General features: G+C 45.8%; 1 protein-coding gene across 2 annotated transcripts in view; it reads right to left on the bottom strand.

Moving 5' to 3' along the window:
• ACOX2 (acyl-CoA oxidase 2) overlaps window positions 1–3059 on the bottom strand; it is a 65279-nt gene extending 62220 nt beyond the window's left edge. Inside the window, exons 1-2 of one of the 2 annotated variants that reach the window (XM_030206663.1) lie at window positions 3039–3055; window positions 2717–2938 (exon numbers count right to left, since the gene is read on the bottom strand). In XM_030206663.1, the coding sequence (XP_030062523.1) occupies window positions 2717–2876 (160 nt within the window). In that variant the 5' untranslated portion in view covers window positions 2877–2938; window positions 3039–3055. Of the gene's footprint in view, window positions 1–2716 lie in introns of both variants that reach the window. The other variant, XM_030206662.1, reaches the window with a different exon arrangement.
• Window positions 3060–24384: the final 21325 nt, after the last annotated feature.

Here is a 24384-nt window from a genome sequence, read left to right as displayed (position 1 = left end):
TTCTGTATTTTCACATTATTGTTATTTTTTGAGGCACTTCTTTAAGTAGAGTTTTTATTCAGAGAGTCCTGTGATGGTTGTTTTGACGTGAGGTTGTTTTTCAACCCATATTTAGCTAAGGCCTCTCTTTTTTTCTCCACTTATTTTTGGTAACGGCGTGCCAGTGTTCTCTCATTTACCATTATATTTTGTTTTGTTGACAGAATTTAATGCCAGTTTGGTGGGGGGTTTCTGTTTTCTGCTACCAGATCAGTGCCAGCAACTTTATAAGACAGAAAGGGAGGTAACAGCTATGTGCACGTGTCTGAATAAAAAAACGCACATCTGCGCATGAACTGGAATGTTGCTCTGCACATAAATATTAGCCTTGCAAAAATTTTATGTGCAAGAAATTTTTGCAAGTCTAATATTTATGCACAGAACAGGCCAATTCAAGCGACATTGTGCTGGCACTTTCATTTTTTGCTGAAACAAGGGTGCAGTGAAGGCACCCTTACGCCTTTGTGAGTATGTGCTAGCAGGTTTTCTCTGATTAATGCACAACTTCTAGGGAGTGGAGGAGTGGCCTAGTGGTTAGAGCACCGGTCTTGGTCTTGCAATCCAGAGTTGGCCGGTTCAATTCAAATCCTGCTGCTGCTCCTTGTGATCTTGGGCAAGTCACTTAACCCTCCATTGCCTCAGGTACAAACTTAGATTGTGAACCCTCCTGGGACAGAGAAATATCCAGAGTACCTGAATGTAACTCACCTTGAGCTACTACTGAAAAAGGTGTGAGCAAAATCTAAATAAATATTGAATTTATATCTCATGAGCTTATTTTTTTTATTAATCTTGAAGTAGAAGCCATGCACTCAGCCATTACGGTGTGCTCTACTGCCTGGCTTTCTACATCAGCCTGAGTACACTAGTGCGTTGGGAAGGTGGTCAAGGCTGCTGCTACTGCAGAGACTCCCACTGGCAAAAGAGCAGCCTACAAATCTAGTATTGCCCAGACATACAATATGGGGAATGGAAGGGAGAGTAAAATGGGGAACAATATATGCACAGAGGCCATGTGGAAATATTCCTATATAAACATGCACATTTCCACTTCACATCTTTAGAAAAGTGTCTCTCTCTTTCCAATCATTTAAAAAAAACAAAAAAACAAACAAACCTCATCCTATTATTAAAAGTGAAATTAATGCAGTGGAAAAAGAGCAAAGTAGAAGGGAAAGTGGAATTTCAAACCTTTAGTTTTCTTTCACAGGAAACTAACACTGGTGTTTACTAAAACGCTAGCACAGCTTGCTGTGCGCTTGTGCCGACGCAGCCCATTCACTTTGAATGGGATGTGTCGGCAATGCCGAGCGGAAGCCAGCATAGCTTAATAAACAGACCCCCAAGTTTGGGGCAGATATAACATAACATTAGTTCACACATTATTTGTATTTACAGTTACACTGAAAAACAAAACAGAATATGAGGTCTCTTAAAGCAGTGGTTCCCAAACCTGGTCCTGGCGACACCCCAACCACTCAGGCTTTCAGGATATCCTCAATGAATATTCATGAGAGAGATTTGCATGCACTGCCTCCACTGTCTTAAAGCATGAACCCACTCCATGTCTGATACTGTGACCTTTAGAAACTTTGGGGGTTGACATTTAAAAGGGTTTAAAGGAACAGGAGAGGTTCCTGCCCAGTTAAACCAGGATCCAATATTCAGAGGAAGTTATCCGATTAATGATGGTGAACATCACTGCTAACTGGCCATCCTCTAGATTAGAGGTGGACTGGGGGCAGAGTTAGAGCGAAGCGGCAACTTAGCTAGTTAGCAAAAGATTTTCGATCAGTTAACCAGCATAAAGATGTCCTTTTACAAAGGCGCACTGAAAAATGGCTTGTGGTAGCGTAGGCGCGGGTTTTGAGTGCGTACCCATCCATTTTTTAGCACGAATGTAAAAAAGGCCTCTTTTTCTGTTTTTTTTTTTGCCAAAAATGGACATGCGGCAAAATCAAAATTGGCGCGCGTCCATTTTGAGTCTGAGACCTTACCGCCAGGCATTGACCTAGCGGTAAAGAATCTGGGTGGTAATGACCTATGTGCATCAAATGCCACTTGGTGCACGTCCGTTACGCGCACCAGAAAATAAAAAAAATATTTTTCGGACGCGTACCAAAATTGAAATTACCGCAAGGGCCACACGGTAACCAGGCGGTAACTCCAATTTGGCATGCATTCGACGCGTGTAGGCGTCTACGCGGCTTCGTAAAAGGGCCTCAAAGTTAGGGCAGAAAAACAGCTGTTCTAACTTTATATGGAGAGCTAACCGCACCAGTCTGAATATCAGCTGACGTCTGGCTAGCTTCCAGGTCAGCTGTCATACCCTGATATTCAATGTCGGGAGCCGTGCACGCCCCGGCATTGAATATCTGGGTTAGTTCAGCCTGCAGCCGGAAGACGCTTGCCAGTCATTTAGTACCATGGACTGACTATTAACCCTTTGCTTATATGGATTTGTAAATCTGAAGCTGCTAAGATTTTAAGGTCAGAGAACTATCAAAACTAAATTTTTTTTAATTAAAAAAAAGAAAAACCACCAAAAATAAATTCCAGCAAGGTGCGTTCTATTCTTTTCAACTAGTAAATGACCCTTCATCTACATACTGAGGCTCAAGCAGTACCTTATATCACCCCCCCCCCCCCAACACACACACTTCTCTCTCAGACTCACCAACTCTTCTCCTGACACGCGTGTTCTCAATGCCTCCATCTAATAAATTGGTCAATTTCTCCACATTGAAAGGGGGGAATTTCCTTTCGCTTGCAAGATCAGGATTGATGTCTTTGTTGATGGAGTTCTTGAAGTCTCTGTGTGTGTTCCACCAAGCCATTCCTAAAAGTGCTGTGCAGTCAGAAGCAAAGCTGCCTGCTCCAGAAACTTGTCAGCCACACTCTGGGGAACAGAAGAAAGATCAGAGATCTGAGATTTTAGCACTGAATCCCAAACGTGTTGAATTATAACTGAGTAACAACTTTCTTCTGCAGATTTCTACCAGTGCCTGAGATCTAGCATCGCCAAAGGCTGCTGACTCAGAATGTGACTTTTTTATAGTCTGGCAAGAATCCCAGAGCCTGAGTTATCTCATAAATGATTGACTATTTAGCAACATTTAAAATTACACAAGGAGCAAAGGGCGGATATGTTTGTGAGGGTGAATAACTGATAAAAAGTACAACAACTCCAGCATTCAAAAGTCACACACAATCACTTCTAATATCATTGTACATGTCCGAGTACTATCTCTCTAAATGCAAACATTACATTCACGTACTTTACTTGATCGACAAAGAGTCACACAAAGAAACAAAATAAATAGATGCTTAAAAGCCAAATGTATTAAAACTGAGCTAAACATTTTTAGGAATAATTCATTAAATTTTAGTATCCATGTAGTAAACTTCTGCTATGCATTGTGCCATGAAAAGTACATTTGAAATGTATATCAATGCGGAGTGTTTGTGTATTACCCCCCTATTTCTTAGTGCGTCAAAAGCAGGGCTTTTTTGAGGGGGTACTGAGTACCAGCACCTTTTCCATTGTCTGCTAAAATTGACCCATGGTTTTCAAGTTTTAATGAACGAGCTCACGCTCTACACACCAATTCTGCCTTGTCATAGATTCCGTGACTGGTTGAAGGGGGCCTGGCTATTGTGGGGTGGGTCCCTCAGTGATCACCCCATCCCTGAAGGGTGGCCTGGCGTTTCTGGCACTTTTTTTGCTAGAAAAAAATGCACTGGCGAAAAGTTACTTTCCAATTAGGCACCTAACGTTTGGCACTCAAACGGATGTTAATGGAAACACTAAAATGGGGGAAGGGGGAGTGAAATGGCACTTAGGGATCTTTCACATGGGAGGGGCAAGGGGCAGGTCATGGGCGTTCTGATTATTTAAGTGTGCGTTTTATTAAATACTGCTGCATGTTGGGGGGAGGGATCCGCTGGGTTGTTGGTAATTGGAGTTGGCCCTGGGCAAGGAGGAATGCGGGTCTAGGGAGATAGGGAGGGAGGTGGGGCATGTACTTGGGGCGGGGGTACCCCTTTTTTGCTCTTCATTCTATGCTAGTTGACGTACAGCTTCCTCTATTATTGAATTGGACTTTAGTAATTGGGAGGAAGGGGAGGCTCAGGTAGGAGAGGGAACATTCAGGGGTCCCCCTAATAGGTAGGATGCCGCATTCTTGCAGTTTGAACAGTTTTCTTTTGCAGTCCTCTATTTAGTGGACAGTTGGTGTTGGATGCTATTATTTTTATATATAACTCCAATGAGCGCTTATATAATTGGATGGGGGAGGAGTCTGGGAAGTTGGGAGTGGGGGGAGGGATAAATGTTGATGGTGAAATGGATACTTAGCTTTGCTTTGTTAGCTATGAGACATACGGCTGTATGCTGAATTTGTTGACTGTTATGTATGCTGTTTTCAACATCATCAATAAAATTGTTGAAACATAAATACTGCTGCTGCATTTGCACCTGATTATGCCTAATTGCTGACATTAGCGCCTAGATTTTTTTTTTTTTTTGGGGGGGGGGGGGCTTTTAGCACCCTTTATAGTTTATCAATAGATATCAAACAAAATAAAACATGGAAAAGAAAATAAGATGATACCTTTTTTATTGGACATAACTTAATACATTTCTTGATTAGCTTTCGAAGGTTGCCCTTCTTCCTCAGATTGGAAATAAACAAATGTGTTAGCAGATAGTATATATAAGAGAAACCAGGGGCGTATCTGGAATCCGGCGGTAGGGGGGGCCACAGCCAGAGAGGGGGGGCACATTTTTGCCTCCCTCCCCCCCCCCCGCCGCCGCCGCCTCTCTCCACCCCCTCCCCGCCGTCAACCCTCCCCTGCAATCTCCGTTTTTCGTCTTCCTCCGTGGCCATGCTTCCAGGAAGTAACGCTGCAGTGCTGATTCGTTGAATCCAGTTCGACGTCTGACATCAGACGCCGAACTGGATTCAACGAATCAGCACTGCAGCATTACTTCCTGGAAGCATGGCCACGGAGGAAGACGAAAAACGGAGATTGCGGGTCGGACCTCGGCGCCAGCAAAAGTAAGCAGCGGGGGAGGGTTGATGGCGGGGAGGGGGGCCAGGGCGAAATCTGCGGGGGCCCAGGCCCCTGTGGCCCCACGCAGATACGCCCCTGAGAGAAACATCAAAGCATTACTTTATAGAATTGTCCCCTATGGCCATTGACTGAAGAGGGGAACCACTGTTCATGATTTGATTCCTGTGCTGTACTCATGGCCCCCTATGGCCTGACAAAAACAACTCTTACTAATCAAGCACAGGGTGCACATGTTTAAAAAAAAAAAAAAACAACCCAAAATACTGGTGACATATCCATGAAAAATGATCTCATGAAAGTATAAATTATAGGGATCAACTTTTCAAAATGATTGATGGTGCTAAACTCAAAACAAATTGCCCCTCATTGGGCACAGTGAAGAAATTTGCTCTATATCGGGAGTGTTCAAGTACGCACAGAGCTGCGGCTGGCACCTATGGTAAAAAAAAAACATGACAAGTAACCAGGGTCAATCTCAGGAGGAGGGGCAAATTGACAGTGATCTGAGCCCTCAGGCAAAAAGGGTCATGGGCCCCTAACCACCTATCAAAAGTGATTAGACTAGATAGAGATTAGAGAATAGTGGGAACCCTAATGTTGTGGGCCCTGCGCTGGAGGACATAACCTGTGTTTAAAAAAAAAAAAAAAGGTCTGGCCTGCTTCTAGCAGAGATCTGTAAACAGCAGTGATAAGAAGGAAAATCTTGATCAGGTTTGGGAGCTGCTCCAAGCTCACAAGTCCTCTGGTGCTCCTGCCTCTCCTTCCACAGGAGCAATCCTTTGGACCTCCCAGCCCCTCCTCTCCACAGGCTACCTCTTACCAGGGAAATTTGTACAAGGGGTGTCCACTGCTGGCTCACAAGACGCTCTGCTGATCTTATCTGCTATCCCTGCTTGATGATCTCAGCCATGAACAGATAAGGTGAAGAGAGGATGAGGCTGGAGATGGGAAGGGTTATGGAGATTGGGTGGGGAGGAGGGAGGAAGAAGATATGAGAACGGGTTGTGGGTGGGGAAAGAAAAAGATCACATTCAAAGCTTTTTACCAGAATCTCATTAAATGGGGGGGGGGGGGGGGGGGGCTGGCTGTGCTTAAAGTCAATATGCTGGTGCTGTGGGCTCAGGCTCTGCATGACTGCACTAATCCATCAGGTGTGTCCCAACTGAAAAAAGGTTGAGAACCACTGGTATAGTCTAAGTTGGATCCTTAAATAGCTCCACCGTGTGTTACACAGTAGAAATTGCAGGTGCTCACTAAATACTAAATAAATGATAGCACGCCATAATGATATCCTTCATCCACCCTCATCCTGTTAGACTGTCACTGAAATGCTTTGATGTTTCACTTATATATAATGTCATCTACCAACATTTGCTTATTTCCGATCTGACGAAGAAGGGCAACCTTCGAAAGCTAATCAAGAAATGTATTAAGTTATGTCCAAATAGTTGTTAACACTATCAAACAAGTCTTGTCCCATTGCTGTATCTTTCAACTGTTCCACTGTCAACAAAATTCTGTTTAATGACTTTTCTGCAGGCTATTTTCTGTGCCTACTTTCTATAGTCTCGCAGGCTGCATAAAATTCAATGTTGGGCTGCAGGTTTCCTACCTTTGGTCTATAGTCAGCTCACGGCTGATGGCTGTGTGGACCTCTCCGGAGCTGGATTAAAAAGTGTGCTCTTGTCCCAGGTCATTGACCTTAGGGCAAAAGCTGTGAGAATCTGATTGGGGTCCTTACTAATACTAATTCATATAAGGAGGGGTGGGGCTGTCACAGGGGCTGCGAGTGTGCACTGCCTCACAGGTCCCTTGTTCATTCTCTCACTGCCTGTGCCCACTATCACCTGGAGACCTGAACCCTGGGATAGGACCACAGAGTGGCCAGAAGAGATTGAAGGGGCGTGAGTGTGGGAGGGGTGAGAGGAGGAGGGGGAAAGCAGAAAAACTGAGGGCCCGATGCTCAGAAGCAAAAGCGGGTGCTAGAGAACATTAGTGCCGGACTAGCGGCTGCACTTGCTAGCACCAAATGCTCAGAGCCAGTGAGCGCAAGAACGAACGAGCTCACGGGCTCTGAGCGCAATGAGCACGCAAATGCATGCTATAGAGGTCATCCTATATTCCTCATAGTAATATATAGTAACATAGTAAATGACAGCAGATAAAGACCTGAACGGTCCATCCAGTCTGCCCAACAAGATAAACTCATTTTACATGGTATGTGATACTTTATATGTATACCCAAGTTTGATTTGTCCTTGCCTTTCTCAGGGCACAGACCGTAGATGTCCGCCCTGCACTGGTTTTATTCTCCAAATACCGGTGTTGCCACCCAATCTCCGCTAAGATTCCATAGATCCATTCCTTCTAAACAGGATTCCTTTGTGTTTATCCCATACGTTTGAATTCCATTACCGTTTTCATCTCCACCACCTCAAGCCGGAGGGCATTCCACGTGTTCACCTCCCTCTCCGTGAAAAAATACTTCCCAACCTTATTTCTAAGTCTGCCCCCCTTCAACCTCAATTCATGTCCTCTAGTTCTACAGCCTTCCCGTCTCTGGAAACGGGCAGCGCACCAAAGGTGCTCCTCTTGCTGCAAACCCTACACAAGATCAGAGCTGGGGTTAGGGTTGTGCCAAGCCGTGGAGAGAAATGGGGAGACCAATCACTCCCCCCTCCCAGTCTCTCTGCTAGCCCCTGCATCCTGCCCAAAACAGCACATTACTTACAGTGGTGGAAATAAGTATTTGATCCCTTGCTGATTTTGTAAGTTTGCCCACTGACAAAGACATGAGCAGCCCATAATTGAAGGGTAGGTTATTGGTAACAGTGAGAGATAGCACATCACAAATTAAATCCGGAAAATCACATTGTGGAAAGTATATGAATTTATTTGCATTCTGCAGAGGGAAATAAGTATTTAATCCCTCTGGCAAACAAGACCTAATACTTGGTGGCAAAACCCTTGTTGGCAAGCACAGCGGTCAGACGTCTTCTGTAGTTGATGATGAGGTTTGCACACATGTCAGGAGGAATTTTGGTCCACTCCTCTTTGCAGATCATCTCTAAATGATTAAGAGTTCTGGGCTGTCGCTTGGCAACTCGCAGCTTCAGCTCCCTCCATAAGTTTTCAATGGGATTAAGGTCTGGTGACTGGCTAGGCCACTCCATGACCCTAATGTGCTTCTTCCTGAGCCACTCCTTTGTTGCCTTGGCTGTATGTTTTGGGTCATTGTCGTGCTGGAAGACCCAGCCACGACCCATTTTTAAGGCCCTGGTGGAGGGAAGGAGGTTGTCACTCAGAATTGTACGGTACATGGCCCCATCCATTCTCCCATTGATGCGGTGAAGTAGTCCTGTGCCCTTAGCAGAGAAACACCCCCAAAACATAACATTTCCACCTCCATGCTTGACAGTGGGGACGGTGTTCTTTGGGTCATAGGCAGCATTTCTCTTCCTCCAAACACGGCGAGTTGAGTTCATGCCAAAGAGCTCAATTTTTGTCTCATCTGACCACAGCACCTTCTCCCAATCACTCTCGGCATCATCCAGGTGTTCACTGGCAAACTTCAGACGGGCCGTCACATGTGCCTTCCGGAGCAGGGGGACCTTGCGGGCACTGCAGGATTGCAATCCGTTATGTCGTAATGTGTTACCAATGGTTTTCGTGGTGACAGTGGTCCCAGCTGCCTTGAGATCATTGACAAGTTCCCCCCTTGTAGTTGTAGGCTGATTTCTAACCTTCCTCATGATCAAGGATACCCCACGAGGTGAGATTTTGCGTGGAGCCCCAGATCTTTGTCGATTGACAGTCATTTTGTACTTCTTCCATTTTCTTACTATGGCACCAACAGTTGTCTCCTTCTCGCCCAGCGTCTTACTGATGGTTTTGTAGCCCATTCTAGCCTTGTGCAGGTGTATGATCTTGTCCCTGACATCCTTAGACAGCTCCTTGCTCTTGGCCATTTTGTAGAGGTTAGAGTCTGACTGATTCACTGAGTCTGTGGACAGGTGTCTTTCATACAGGTGACCATTGCCGACAGCTGTCTGTCATGCAGGTAACGAGTTGATTTGGAGCATCTACCTGGTCTGTAGGGGCCAGATCTCTTACTGGTTGGTGGGGGATCAAATACTTATTTCCCTCTGCAGAATGCAAATAAATTCATATACTTTCCACAATGTGATTTTCCGGATTTAATTTGTGATGTGCTATCTCTCACTGTTACCAATAACCTACCCTTCAATTATGGGCTGCTCATGTCTTTGTCAGTGGGCAAACTTACAAAATCAGCAAGGGATCAAATACTTATTTCCACCACTGTATATCAGCAGTAAAGTACAAGAACGTTAAAAGAAAACCAATTGTAACATTATTCATCTTAGAACAAATAAAAACCATCCTCATTTCCCAGCCGAACAAACTGTACCAGCACTAGCCCTAGATATCTCCGCCTTATTCAGACCCCCCCCCCCCACCCCCAGCTTCCCAGACAAGGTATTTAGATTAGGGATCACGAATGACAGAGAAGCAAAGTGATACAGAACTGAAGAGAGTGAGCTGGTGAAAGGCTGGTGTGAAAAGGCAGGCTCAGAAGTTGAAAACTTTCCAGACCAATGTGGTAACTAAGGGGAAGATGATGCCAGCGGCGACTGGAGAAAGGGAGACTACTGACTACTGAACATCACTTTTGGTGGAAAGTGGTTGAAAAGGAAAAAGGTGTCAGTTGCTGTGATTGCCGTGGAATTGCTTTGCTCTTTGGTAACTTGTTCCCTTATTGTACAACCTTATTATTTCACAGCTTTTTGATTTTTTGTTGCTGTGGCTTCTTCTCCTCCTGCGTGCTATAAGATGCCGTTTAGACTCCGTTGGAGAAGTGCACCGCGTGTGAGCATAACTTCTGGATGGCGACTGAGAGGTCATCAGTAGAGTTACCAGCGTTGCCACATTTAGCTTCAATTTTGTTTCTCCAACCCACGTTTTTGGCAGGCAGTAAAATACAGCATTTAATTTTTATTCTTACTGGCATCAAAGGAATCGGATCATCACAATGTCAAGGCACTTCTCCTTCCTCCTTCTCGCATTCTGGGCAAGCCCTAAAGAACTGTGCACCAGACACTGCCCTCCTGCCAAACTCCCTAATTGCTCAATGCTATGAGCACGCCTAAATTTGAATCTCATTAGAATTGAGCATTAGGTAGTTCCTTCGCCATACTGATCTGGCAGTAATTTTCCAGTGCTGTTCGGAACAGTGCCGGATTTGAGCATCTGCCTGTTAGGGTTTTGTGGAGCTGGGGAAGGGGAGAAGGAAAGGGGCAGTTTATTTTGGAGGGTGGAAAGGGAAGCAGAGTAAGGCTTGGAAGATTGCTGGTGAGGGAGAGAATAAAAATCACTGGGACCAAAGGAAACGTGTTGGTTGGTCCTGGATTGCAAAGAACTAATCTGGCTTTGCTCCCCATCACAGGAGAAGATGAGGATAGGAGGAGGAGGAGAAGAAAGAGACTTTAGGAACTGGGGTTTAAGAGAGGGGAGAGGGCATGAGTTACACAATGAGGATATGTGAAATGCAGCATGCATGGAGGGGGCAGAAAACCCAATGGCAATGTGGAGGAGAGAGAGAGGCAGGCAGAGGATGGAGAGGCCCAGGATTGAGGGGAACAGGGTTAGAGAAGAGAAGATTTAGAGCAGAGGCAGGACAGATACGTGTGTATTTACAGAATAGTAGTTAGGTTGATTTTCACATTTATGCATGGATGCGTGTGTGTGTATATATATATATATATACACATACCATTATTCGAAACACTGCCACACATAATTGGTTCATAAATGTTAGTACCTGTTTTATAGGATTACTGCATAATGCCTCTTCTTCAAGAGGTGGCAAGTGCACACATGGAACTGTGCCCTGTGCAATATGCCCCCTAGCACCCCCACCCTGCCACAGCAAAGGGGGGGGGGGGGGTGGAATGGACAGGGAACAATGTTTGCACCTCTCACACAGACTTTGGGAGCAGAGAATTTCATGGACTACACATTGCAGTTAGTGCATGGTCAGAGCCATCCCAAACACAGTATATAGTTAGCACACAAATTAGCATGCGCAAGCTGATTCCCAATTTTGTGTAGAGGGCTATAAGAACCCAAGCTCTCTACTATGACTAGCTTTGATCTATGAATGATCTGTTTGGGAAAATAATGATTGAATTGTTTACATGTTTTCATATATATGGACTGTTACTGGTTTTGACTTGATACAATTCAATAAAAAACAAATTTGCAATGAAATTAGCATGCGTAGTCCATATCAGCGCAGTAAAGGGTTGATGATCAGAAACAAACGGAGGCACTAGAGGCTATTGGCACCATACTAGTGCCCGCATTTGCTCCTGCCCCATGATCAGAGCCGGCAAACGAGTGAAACAACGTGCTCACCAGCCCTAACTGCAAATAGCCTAGTGGTTAGAGCACCAGTCTTGACATCCAAAGGTGGCCAGTTCAGATCCCCACTGCTGCTCCTTGTGATCTTAGGCAACTCACAATCTTCCATAGCCTTGGGTACAAACTCCAGGGACAGGGAAATACCCAGTGTACCTGAATGTAACTTACCTTGAGCTACTATTGAAAAAGGTGTGAGCACAATCCAAATAAATAAATATTCCTCCCCAATGCTCATTGGGAAGCACATAAAACATTGGTGCTGCTCCTGCAGCAAACCCTACAACAGCTTGGAGCTGGCATTAGGGTTTGTGGAGCATTAGGAAGGAATGGGTGCCCTGTCCAGCATGCATTTGCATGCTTACAGCCCCCCCCCACCCCAGGACAAGTTTCCCTGGTGGCCCTGTGGCCTTTTTCCTCTCCCCCCCCCTCCAGACATGGGGGGGGGGGGGGGCTTGAAGTCCGGTGGACCTCCAGCCCCCTTACACCAAAAAAAATGTCCCTAATGGCCAACCCTACTCCCACCCAGCCTAGTGCCCCCTCAAAACCCTCCCTCATACCTTTAGGAGAAGACAGTGGTACTCCCTCCTCCTTGGGTGCCGTCTTCAAAATGGCAGCACCCTGCCCTGTGTATCCTGGGATGCACTGGGCAGGGCTTCAATACCGTATGAGGGAGTTTTTCCCTTATATGGTATTGAAGACCCATCCAGTACATCCCTGGATGCACACTAGACAGGGCGCTACCATTTTGAAGGTGATGCCACAGAAGGGAGTGCTATTCACTACTCCCACCTCCCTTCTAAAGGTATGGGGGGGGGGGGTTGGGGGGCAATGGGCCACCAAGGACAGTTTTTTTTGTGTCGGGGGGGGGGGGGGGGGGGGCTAGAGGTCCACTGGACCTCTAGTTCTCTTGTTTCCGAGGGAGGGAGGAAAGGTCACTGGGCCACCAGGGAAATTTGTCGGGGGACCTGTCAAACAACTTCTGCAGGAGGATTGTGCCCTGGGCGCACACCCAGGTACAATACTCCCACAGAACTACCCCCACAATCAATACTAATAGCACACATAAATTTGCATGCTTTTAGTTTTGCTCATCGGGGCTTTAATTTGCTCATTGGCCCCTAAGTTATCATGCTTGTGCATTAACAGCAGACGCTTATTAGCACACTTTAATAAAAGGACTCCTTAGTCAGTACTAAATAACCAAACCCTGTGTTAAAGCTTGATAAATGCTGTGTTCAGCAGTAGTTCTCAGCAGTGGCGTAGCTAAGGGGGGACACGGGGGCCTGGGCCTCTCAAATTGGCTCTGGGGCCCCTGGTTTGGCTGGCAGGGGGGGGGGTCCTCTGCCAGCTTAAGCACTTGTCCCGCAATGGTCTCGCATTGCCTGCAGTGTTGCCAGATGGAAAAAATTTGTCACGCCCAAAGCAAGCCCAAAACCGCACAGTCAATTTGCATGTGAATGACATCATTAATAAATATTAATGAGTCCATTTGCATACAAATGACATCATTAAGCCCACCTCAGTGGGGTTTCTACTGGCCGCGGCTGCGGGAAAACCAGCCAGCCTGCGGTCGCAGGGAAAAAACCAGGTGGGTGAAAAAAACGCTGGAGGGGCTTCAAAAAGCCACCCAAAATCCCGCAACCCGCACGCGGCGTGAAAAAACTGCAGCGGCTCACGGAAAGGAGCCAATTGGGTGAGAAACCTGCAGCCCTGGCAACACTGATTGCCTGCCCTGCTCTCAGCTGCACAGTGCATGCTTGTTTTAATGAAACTGAGCATGCGTATGCGTCGCAAATGCTCAGCTTCACTAAAACAAGCGTGCACGGCGCCGCCCGGCGTGTGACTAAGAATAGGGTCAGTGTTGCCAGGTGGGCGGTTTTACCGCCCAATTGGGCGGTTTTCCGCGACCCGCCGCAGGAAATTTTTGCCCGCGGCGGGTTGCGGTTTTTTGGGCGGCTTTTTGGGCTTCAGGGCGGTTTTTTGGGCGGCTTTTTCGGCCGCGGGGGGCGGGGTTAGTGACGTTTTTGGGCGGGGTTAGTGACTTTTGGGCGGGGCCGATGACGTGGGAGGCGGGGCCGGCGGGGGCGGGGTTGATGACGGCGGCGGGGATGATGACGCAGGGGTGGGGGTGTCAGGGGCGGGGTTTGTGTTTGGGCGGTTTTGGGCTGTTTTTTGGGCTGGATCAGTGTTGCCAGGTGGGCGGTTTTACCGCCCAATTGGGCGGTTTTCCGCGACCCGCCGCGGGAAATTTTTGCCCGCGGCGGGTTGCGGTTTTTTGGGCTGGTTTTTGTGCTTCGGGCGGTTTTTTTAGGTGGCTTTTTCGGCCGCGGTGGGCGGGGTTAGTGACGTTTGTGGGCGGGGTTAGTGACGTGGGAGGCGGGGTTAGTGACGGGGAAGGCGGGGTTAGTGACGGGGAAGGCGGGGTTAGTGACGGGGAAGGCGGGGCCGATGACGGCGGGGGCGGGGTTGATGACGGCGGGGGTGATGACGCGGGGGTGTCAGGGGCGGGGTTTGAGTTTGGGCGGGTTTTGGGCTGGATTTTGGGCTCCTTTAGGCTGGAAAAATATTTTCCACCTGGCAACCCTGGGCTGGATTGGGTGGGAAAAAAATTTTCCACCTGGCAACCGGTAGGCATCAGGGTTGAGGTCTGGGTACACCCGTGGTTCTCAGTCTGTGCAATTTTCAGGATATGCACAATGAATATGCATGAAACAGTGCTGCATACAATGGGGAGAGAAGTTGAAGGGGGGAACAAGGCAGAAAGTGTGGCACAGCTGCAACGCTGGAGTTCTGCTCACCGTGAAATCAGATTAGCATGGGGAAAACATGAAAATACTACCAGGCCCAATGTGACCGTTTGCATTTCTAGAAAGAAAACACATTTTGGATCAAACTGCAGGCGCAAGCGGAGGCCTCAAGCCATTACACGGATGAAAACGATGAGGGGAAAGGGCCCGAAAAGTTTTCCCACCGCAACTACTGAGCACGGAAGTTTCCCAGATACCTTTAAATCTCTCTCCCAGTCCCTGAGCTCCTGTCTGCCCTTCCGCTGGCCTGTACTGTGGCCACACTCCCAGCCTGAAAGGCACAGCAGAAAGTACAAAATATACCGCAGAATCGCCCGGAGCGGAAGCTGTGGTTAAACTGATTGATTTACTCAATGCCGGGCGGACTGGAGGACAGCTGAGCTCAGCTCACCGCCGCCGACTCTTCCACTGCCTGTGTGTGTGTGTGTGTGTGTGTGTGTGTGTGTGTGGGGGGGGGGGGGGGGGGGGGGGGGGGGGGGGGGGGGTCGCTCGCCCACCTTTCCTTCAGGCTTTCCTTTACGTGCTCAAGAAGAGCACGGAGAGACCCTGCTTCAGACAGGCCATTTGACTTTGGAGCCTTTTATTTTGGGAGATGATTTTAATTTCCAAGCTTCTGCTGGAAGAATGGAACAATCCCAGACACTCCGGAAAGGCTGCTGAGGTTAACCCTTTGTTGCACAAAAGCACTGCAGATGATTCGAAACATCTGCGAAGAATAACACGATAATCACGCGATTTCCTTCTGCTCTGGATTGTCAGTTGAACGGCACGAGAGAAAACGAATTATGAGGGCTTTCAGAAACCTTCATTAGCATGGGATTCAACTTTTCAAAACTATTGGGGTGGGTGCTAGATTCAATTTCCTGTAGAAGGTAAAAGACGGATTCCCGGATTAGTCTTTTACCTGGATCCTGATGTAGGGAAACAGTTTATTGTAATCCGTAATGTGACAGTGGTTGTTCATGCCCAGTGCTGAAGAATTCCTCTAAGACAGGGGTGTTCAACCTGGACCCTCGCCAGGTTGGGTTTTCAGGATTTCTGCAATGAACAATGCATGAGATCTATTTACATACAATGGAGGCAGTGATTGCAAATAGATTTCATGCATATTCATGGATGAAATCCTGAAAACCCGACTGGATTGCCGCTCTTGAGGACTGAGGTTAGACAACCCTGCTCTAAGAGCACGAGAGCAGAAAAAATAAAAACAGCATGTTGCTAGAGATTTGGATGTGCATAAATAGCCAGAAACGCTGCTCAGAATACTTCTGTATTTTTGGGACTTTTTCCTAACCTTCATATCTTTTGAGCACAGACAATACACTTACTGCATTTTAAGGGGGGGATTCAGTAAAGGTCGCCCAAAATTAGGCACTGTGATGATGTTCGCTAAGCACAAATTCTATGAAGGTTAGCGTACATTCTGTGAAGGAAGTTCTGCATGGAACTGTCTTTATAGACTTTATGGAACACTAGTTTAGTGCTCAATTTTGCGCCTAACTGTGGATGTAAGCACTCATGCCAGCCAAAGGCTGGTATAAATGGTCGTGCCAAGCCACTGTCAGGCACGTAAATTAAAGTATTAAATTAAATCTTTTGAGCAAGGATAAAGCTAAGGTGTGAGCAAAATCCAAATTTAAGAAAACAAAAGTACATTACACCATTCTGGTGAATGTTAGTTCATCATAAAAAAAATTAAAACAGTTTTTGAATTTAAAATATTTTTGGGATTCAGTTTGGGAAAGGATTACAACTGTGCTGGTATTCTGATTGAATTAAGTTATAAAATAGTAGTTATGCAATCAGAAGTCTTGTCTCCTGTTTTGAGCAAGGATAAAACTAAGGCGTGCCAGCGCTAAAAATCAGCTGGCGCTAAAAGCTGAGAGGCCCATAGGAATATAATGGGCCTCTCGGCGTTTAGCACCAGTTGATTTGTAGCATGAACTAAAAACACTAGCGCACCATTGTGAAGCGCTGCGTACGACTGGTAGCGCTATAGAAATGATTTATAGTAGTAGTAGTAAAAGACCCCCCCCTAAATGATGTTCCTAATGCAAGAACATCTTGCCTTTTATTCCCCAAAAATCAGTGCCTCATCTGCAATACTCTACAAAAAACAGAATTAAAAAGACTGTCCCATAAAACTCGCATCTTTATAACTTATTACACCATTCTGGTCAGTGCATCATTAAAAACTGAAAAACATTTTTGGAATTCAGTTTGGAAAAGGATTACAACTGTGCTGGGTATTCTGATTGAATTAAGTTGTAAAATAGTAGTTATGCAATCAGCAGTCTTGTCTCCTCTTTTGAGAAAGGATAAATCTAAGTTGTTTGATATGCTTGTGAGGTTAGCTATACAACTGGTTTTATCAGCATGGAAAGATACCACTGCTTGGAATGGTGTAACATTCAACAGTTTAAAAGGGTGTGGGCACCACTGCATGCTTTATGTCTACTTGTCAAATGCTAATGCTTAATTGTGCTGGGAACACAACTATTTGAGAATGATGTCCTGTGGGCTGGTTGAACATTAAAAAAAAAGCACAAAACAAAGGGATGAAAGCAGAACAAAGTTCAAATGACCTGCGCAGACAAGGATTAAGAGTGGATTAAGAGCGCAGACAAGGATTAAGAGCGTCCAAAATGTTTATTTGCAAAGAGTCAACTGACCCAAAAGACAGTTGACTCTGCGAATAAACACTTTGGACTCTCTTCTCCTTGTTTGCGCTGGTCATTTGGACTTTGTTCTGCTTTCACCCCTTTGTTTTGTGCTTGCTTCTTTTGTGGAAGTTGTGGCCCCCCCCCTTTTTCCTTTTTGCACTTAAACTTAAAAAAATGCATTATAAAAGCATTAAAAGCCAATGACACTTACAAAATCCATCCAAGAGTTCTACAGTAGTATTGTCATTTTCTGTTGGCTTTCTAACAAAATGGCGAGGGTCGAGGTTGGACATCCCTGTCTTAGAGGAATTCTAACCAGTAAGCCACAAAGTACTGAAAAACCCAAGTAAAGGGGTCTTTTTTTACTAAACTGCGCTAAAAACTGGCCTGTGCTATTGTTAGTGTGTGGGTTTCCCATGTCCTGAGGCCACTTATAGCATGGCAGTAACATGGCCACATTTTCTATTTCCCCCATTATTGGCTATGCACTAATTTCCCAATTAGCACATGGCCATTAGTGCGTGAGCCCTTACTGTCACCAATTTACCAGTTGGTAAAGGCTCCCGTACTAACCACATGCTAATTGGTTAGTGCACAATGATGCAGCTGCCCTGATTAGCACTGGGTATGCCTTTTCTCCACTGCCAAACATGCACTCAGCGCTAAACCATATTTGTTTTTAGCTTTCAGCGCGTGGATAGCAGGCACTGAACACAAAATTACCGTGGGATGTCTGAGCGCACTAGAGAGTTACACAGGGACAGAAATCCCACCCGTCTCCATTCATCCCCGTAGGGAATCTAACCCATCCCTGTCTGTCCCCGTGGGGAATCTTACTCATCCCCGCCTGTCTCCGCAAGAATTTAACCTGTCCTCACCCAGTCCTGCAAGAATTTAATGGTACATAAAAAAAAAATTCCTGTCGGCTCTCTCAGTCTCTGGGTTTGAGCCGCAGCACTGCAGGCAAGGAAGGAATGGAAGTTGGAACACTCTGATGCGCATATGTATGACTTCTCTGATTCACTGGCACTGTGTGCTAAGAGATCACCATATGCACGCGCCAGTAGGTCAGGTAACATCTGATGCTCGTGCCTATGTCAGAGCTGAGGTCTGCACATCAGCCCGGGAGCAGAGAGGATTAATAGTAACATAGTAAATGACAGCAGATAAAAACCGGATCTGCCCAATAGTCACAATCATTATCAATTCATGATTAAATCAACAATGAATGTGATATTATATACTTGATTATGGTCTTTCTGTGGCGTTTCTGGGACATAGACCATAGAAGTCCACCTGGCCCTATCCTTGTGCTCCAACTGCTGAAGTTGCCCTCGAAGTCCACTCCAGCCTATTCATCATCTCATTTGCGGGACATAGACCATAAAAGTCTGTCCAGCACTGTCCTCATGTTCCAGCCACTAAAATTGTTGTCTAAGCCCTTTCCTGCCCATCCTAAACCAGATTGCCATATATGAGACACAGACCGTACAGGTTTCCTGATATCGGCCCTAGTTCATCACAGCCAGAGTCGCCATCTAAATGTTACTTGACACATCCACACACATTCAGCCATTTAAGCTTAGGTTTTTATAACTTCTAGTTTCTAATTAGAGATCCTCTGTGTTCATCCCATGCCTTTTTAAATTTCATCATCATTTGTATCTCTATCACCTCCTTAACGGAGACTTTCCACATGTGTGCTGTTAAAGCAAGGAGGAGGAGACGGAGACAGCACTCAAAGAACTTGGTACTCGGTAGGTGAGAGGCTGGCACAAGTGCAGCATACACTTCCACGAGAACCCCACAGGAACTGCTTCCAGTCCCGCATGAACTGCTTCCATCCCCACGGGATCCCAGAAGAGCTGCTTCCGTCCCTGCGGAAATCCCACGGATTCTGCGGGATTCCTGCGAACCCCGTTCCCACGCAGGTCTCTAGAGTGCACCCCGCGGTAGTGGATTTTACCATGTGGGAAGCCCGCAATATTGCTTACTACCACATAGTAAAAGGGCCCCAAAGAATGCTTTATAATGACCTTGCGTCTTAATTACAAAAGATCAATGATATTTTCATTTTTGTCTTATGAACTCTTCAAACAATAGCTGTCTTTGTAGAAATTCTTGCTGCACGATAATCATTCTGAAATAATCTGAAAACTACTATTTTTTTTTAATTTCTCTTCATTACATTTTAGAATGAGGCAAGTTATACTTGATAAAGATGTCAATTTAAAAAACAAAACAAAACAGGAAAATGACAAACCTCCCCTCCCCAGGAAATGAAGAAAACCATCAAAAACAACAAACACATCATAAATTGCTTTATAGTATACAATGAAATGGTGGATGCAAGAACCAATCAAATGGTAAAATCCTAAGAATTATTACAAACTAGTAAAAAAGGCCCGTTTCTGGAACGAATGAAACGGGCGCTAGCAAGGTTTTCCTGGGAGTGTGTATGTTTGAGAGAGAGAGAGCCAGAGGGGATGTGCGGGTGTGTGACAGAGTGAGACTGTCTGTGTGACAGTGTGTGTGTGAGAATTAGAGTGTGTGACAGAGCCCCCTCCCCTGTTCCTAATGCCCCTCACCCCGTTCCCTCCCCTCCTTTTCCTCCTTTCCACACTTTGGGTTCCTTAAGGCTTTCAAAAGTCTATGTACCCCCGTGGCCCTAACGCCCAGTATCCGGATACACCACCGCTTTCCTCCTCACCCCTCCCCCAAGATGTAATACTTTCACGTCCTTCATTTTTTTTTTTAAAAAGTGTCCTATCTACCCTGTGTACAACTGCCCGGCATTCAGATTGCGTTCCTCTCGTAAATTTTCATTTCTTTCATTCATTCAGAACTTTCCCCCCCCCCCCCCCCCCCCCCCCCCCCCCCCCCCCCCCCCCCCCCCCCCCCACCCCCCCCCCCCTCCCCCCCCCGAACACTTTTGGTTCCTTCGGTCTTTTAAAACTCTCCTATGTACCCTGTGTGCTAATGGCCAGCATTGAGATTGTTTTCCTATCCCAAATTTGCATGTCTTTCAGTCATTCACAACTCCCACCCCCCCCCCTTCTGCAGTTTAACACTTTCGTTTCCTTCAGTCTTTTTAAACTCTCCTATCTACCCTGTGTCCTAATGGCCAGCATTCAGATTGTTTTCCTTTCCCAAATGTTCATGTCTTTCAGTCGTTCAGAACTCCCCCCCTCCCCCCATTTAACACTTTCGGTTCCTTCAGTCTTTTAAAACTCTCCTATCAACCCTGTGTCCTAATGGCCAGTACTCAGATTGTTTTGCTTTGCTAAATTGTCTGTCACTGATGTCACTGAGGTCAGTGCGTGCCTGCCTAGCAGACCACTTCTGGCAGGCAAGGTCCCAAGCACATCCTGTTGGAGGTGAGAATTATTATATAGGATGAAACAAAACATAAGAAAATAAAGGGCAGCCTTCCTTCAGTGGTAAACAAACTCTCTATATACTCCTAATCCCAACAACACCCTGTAGATGCTAAATCACCAGGAACAAGTGTATTTTCTGTATAATTCTGCAAGTGAGCAGGATCTTGGAACAAAGACTGAGACCTTGATACACAAATTTACATGTACAAGGAAACCTCAGCCCAAGGGGGTCTTTTACTAAGGTGTGCCAGCGTTGCTAAAAATCAGCTGTTGCTAAACACTGAGATGCCCACATTTAGCGCCAGCTGATTTTTTAGCATGACCTAAAAATTCTAGCGCACCATAGTAAAAGACCCCCTAAATGATGCTCCTACTGCAACAACATAGTAACATACATAGTAACATAGTAGATGATGGCAGAAAAAGACCTGCACGGTCCATCCAGCCTGCCGAGCAAGATAAACTCATATGTGCTACTTCTTGTGTATACCTTACCTTGATTTGTATCTGTGTTTTTCAGGGCACAGACCGTAGAAGTCTTGCCCAGCACTAGCCCCGCCTCCCAACCACCAGCCCCGCCTCCCCCCACCGACTCTGCCACCCAATCTCAGCTAAGCTTCTGAGGATCCATTCCTTCTGAACAGGATTTCTTTATGTTTATCCCACGCATAGGCGGTCGGTGGCCCAACTGTTTGGGGAGGCTAAAGGGGGCGGGGTTAGGGGTGGGGCCAGGGGTGGAGCTTAAATTCATAATTGTCTGATAACACACAGAAAAAATAAATAAATAAAAATAAAAGTCACAATTAATACCTTTTATTAAATTTAGATATTAGCTATGTATCATATGTCAAAGAATAAAGTGGTTGCTCAAAGCATATACTAACCACAATCGCTCAACTGCAAAACACTATGCACAACTTTGTGCAAAAACACACTCAGAACCTTACTGTACCATAAATATTACACTGGCAGAACCTAATACACCAATATACCACCCATACGGAAAATGCAGACCGTCAACAATATGAAACAAGGGATCATAATATCACAATTCTCATGTAGAGCCACAAAACACCCTAATTCTTGTTTAATGAGGGATAAAATGCCATAAATAAGTAAATAAATATAAACTTTTAAAGTTGAGCACCTGATTCTCAAAGTGGACATATTCCAAACACTATAATGAAAATAAAATAATCTTTTCTACCTTTGTTGTCTGGTGACTTTGTTTTTCTGATCATGCTGGCCAAGTATCCGATTCTGCTGCTATCTGTCCTCTTAACTCCAGTTCCAGGGCTTCCTTTCCATTTATTTCTTTACTTTCTGCCTTTCTTCTTCATTTCTTGCCTTACATCCGTAAGTAAAAGCTGGGTCCTCTGCAGACTTGACTGTCCAGTGGATCCAGCTTCTGCCTATTTTCTCCATCGATGTGCAGGTTTTCTCCCTTTTCCCTCATCTCATCTCCTTCCTCTGTCTTCCCTCCCCTCCATGCATGTCCAGAATTTCTCCCCTTCATTCATGTGCATCTCCTTCCTGTCTTCCCGTCTCGCCATCCATGTCCAGCAACCCTCCTCTCTCTTCCCTGCCCTCCCCTCCATCCACCCATGTCCAGCAACCCTCCTCTCCCCTCTAGCCACCCACCCATGTTCAGCAACCCTCCTCTCTCCCCTGCCATCCCCTCTATCCACCCATTCCAGCAACCCTCCTCTCTCCCCTGCCATCCCCTCTATCCACCCATTCCAGCAACCCTCCTCTCCCCTGCCCTCCATGCATATCCAGCAATTGAATTCCCTTCTGTCCCCTGCCCCCCTCCATCCATACCCAGCGCCAGCGCGATTCTCCTCTCCCCTTTCCCTCCCCTTGTTTACTATCTGCCCCGCACCATCCTTAATTTACCTGTGTCCCAGCATCGGCCCGCCGCGTCATTTCAAAGCCCGCCCTGCTGCCTGTCTCTATTCTTCCCTCCCTTCACGATGTGATTCGTTCGGCTGAGTCCCGCCTTCTGACATCATTTCCTCGAGGGTGGGACTCTGCTGAACGAACACGTCACGAAGGGAGGGAAGAATAGAGACAGGCAGCAGGGCGGGCTTTGAAATGATGCGGCGGGCCGACGCTGGGACGCAGGTAAATTAAAGATGGCGCGGGGCAGATAGTAAACAAGGGGAGGGAAAGGGGAGACTCACGGCGCCGCTCGCCTGCCCGATGCCTAACTCTTTCCTGCTGCGGCTAAGCCTTTTATACCGGGCGCCTATGATCCCACGCATTTTTGAATTCCGTTACCGTTTTCATCACCACCACCTCCAGCAGGAGGGCATTCCAAGTATCCACCACTCTCTCCGTGAAAAAAATACTTCCTGACATTTTTCTTGAGTCTGCCCCCCTTCAATCTCATTTCATGTTCTGTCATCCTACCGGCTTCCCATCTCCGGAAAAGGTTCGTTTGCGGATTAATACCTTTCAAATATTTGAATGTCTGTATCATATCACCCCTGTTTCTCCTTTCCTCCAGGGTATACATCTTGCCTTTTATCCCAAAGAAATCAGGCCCTCATCTGCAACACTCTACAAAAATCAGAATTTAAAAGACTCTGTCCTATAAAACTTGCATCTTTATAACTAAAGAGCATCATTATCCGAACTTGTATCAGGTTCCAGAGTTTAGGTTACTAGGATGGTATTCATAAGAATTTTTCTCAGGATAAAATGTAAAAAAGGGGAATGAAGGGATATATTTGGGGAATTACATTAACTTGCACTGTGTAATGTTTAAGGACATTTGCTCGGAACATAAAACCCAGATATTTACCAATAAAATGTTTTTTATTCTTACTGTACACCGCCTTGAGTGAATTCTTTTAAAAAGGCGGTAAATAAATCCTAATAAATAAATAAATTTACAATACAGATAATGCAATGATGTTAAAAGGCAGTTTTTAGGGATTTTACACAAGGGAAATATGTCACAAGTTAGAAAGTCTGAATTATTAATTAGGCTGGATTAATAGTACCTCATTTTGATGGAGACTGCTAGTTGGAGTAGTGAAGGAGGTCCTTGCTGGAAAAGAGGTCTTTTTGTTGCCTGGAGAAAGTTATCTTGGATGTGTGTGAAGTCCAGCAAGGCCCAGGGATTCAGTGAATGTCCAGAGAGGTGCAGATCTTCCAACAGTCCAGAGGGAAGAGGAAGAAGCATGGCCCAGAGAATGTTCCACTTCCAGGGTTGTATAATTTCTTATTGGACCATAGGCTGAAGTCAGGTGGGGAATATTTGATCCAATGAAATTCAGGGATAGGTAAAACTGCAGATGGGGCATAGTAACTGGACAAGTTTAAATTACATCACAAGAGTTCCTAGTTGGCCATCTGTTGGTAGATGGGATTTATTTTGTCGGATTAGGTGGGTAAATGGGCTTTTCAGTCTCTGTGATTAAGTGAGTCATTGTCTGTGAGTTTCATCAAATCTTTTTGATTGCTGGCAATATGCAGGCTTTTGTTCTTCGGAGATGTGGTGATTGTTTTTAAGTAACTACCTGGCTAGCCCTTTGTTACACTGGTATCAGTGGTGTTCAGGGGGATGGGGCCAGTTTCTGATACTGAACATGTCGCATTAGCAAAACATATATATGTATAAATATATATATATATATATATATATATATATATATATATATATATATATATATATATATATCTAATATAATAAAACGCACCGTGAACGTTCTGAAGACAACGTTCTGAAGTCACTCAAACATTCCTTGAAGGGTTCATGGATTCGTGGTGTGAAGCCAGCCAGGCTGCCAGCCTTCTCTGCCCCGCCCTCGTGTCAAACATCATGACGTCCAGGGCAAACGTCATGACGTCGAGGGCGGAAAAAAACCCCAAACAAAGTGCAGCGTCAGGGAAGGAGGCGGCACTCCCGACGTCTCTAGCCTTCCCTTCGCTGTGTTCAGCCTTCTTCTGACGTCAAGGATGACGTCAGAA

Source organism: Microcaecilia unicolor, chromosome 6, assembly GCF_901765095.1.
Source record: "Microcaecilia unicolor chromosome 6, aMicUni1.1, whole genome shotgun sequence".
NCBI lineage: Eukaryota > Metazoa > Chordata > Amphibia > Gymnophiona > Siphonopidae > Microcaecilia > Microcaecilia unicolor.
This window is presented reverse-complemented; position numbering and strand designations above follow the sequence as displayed.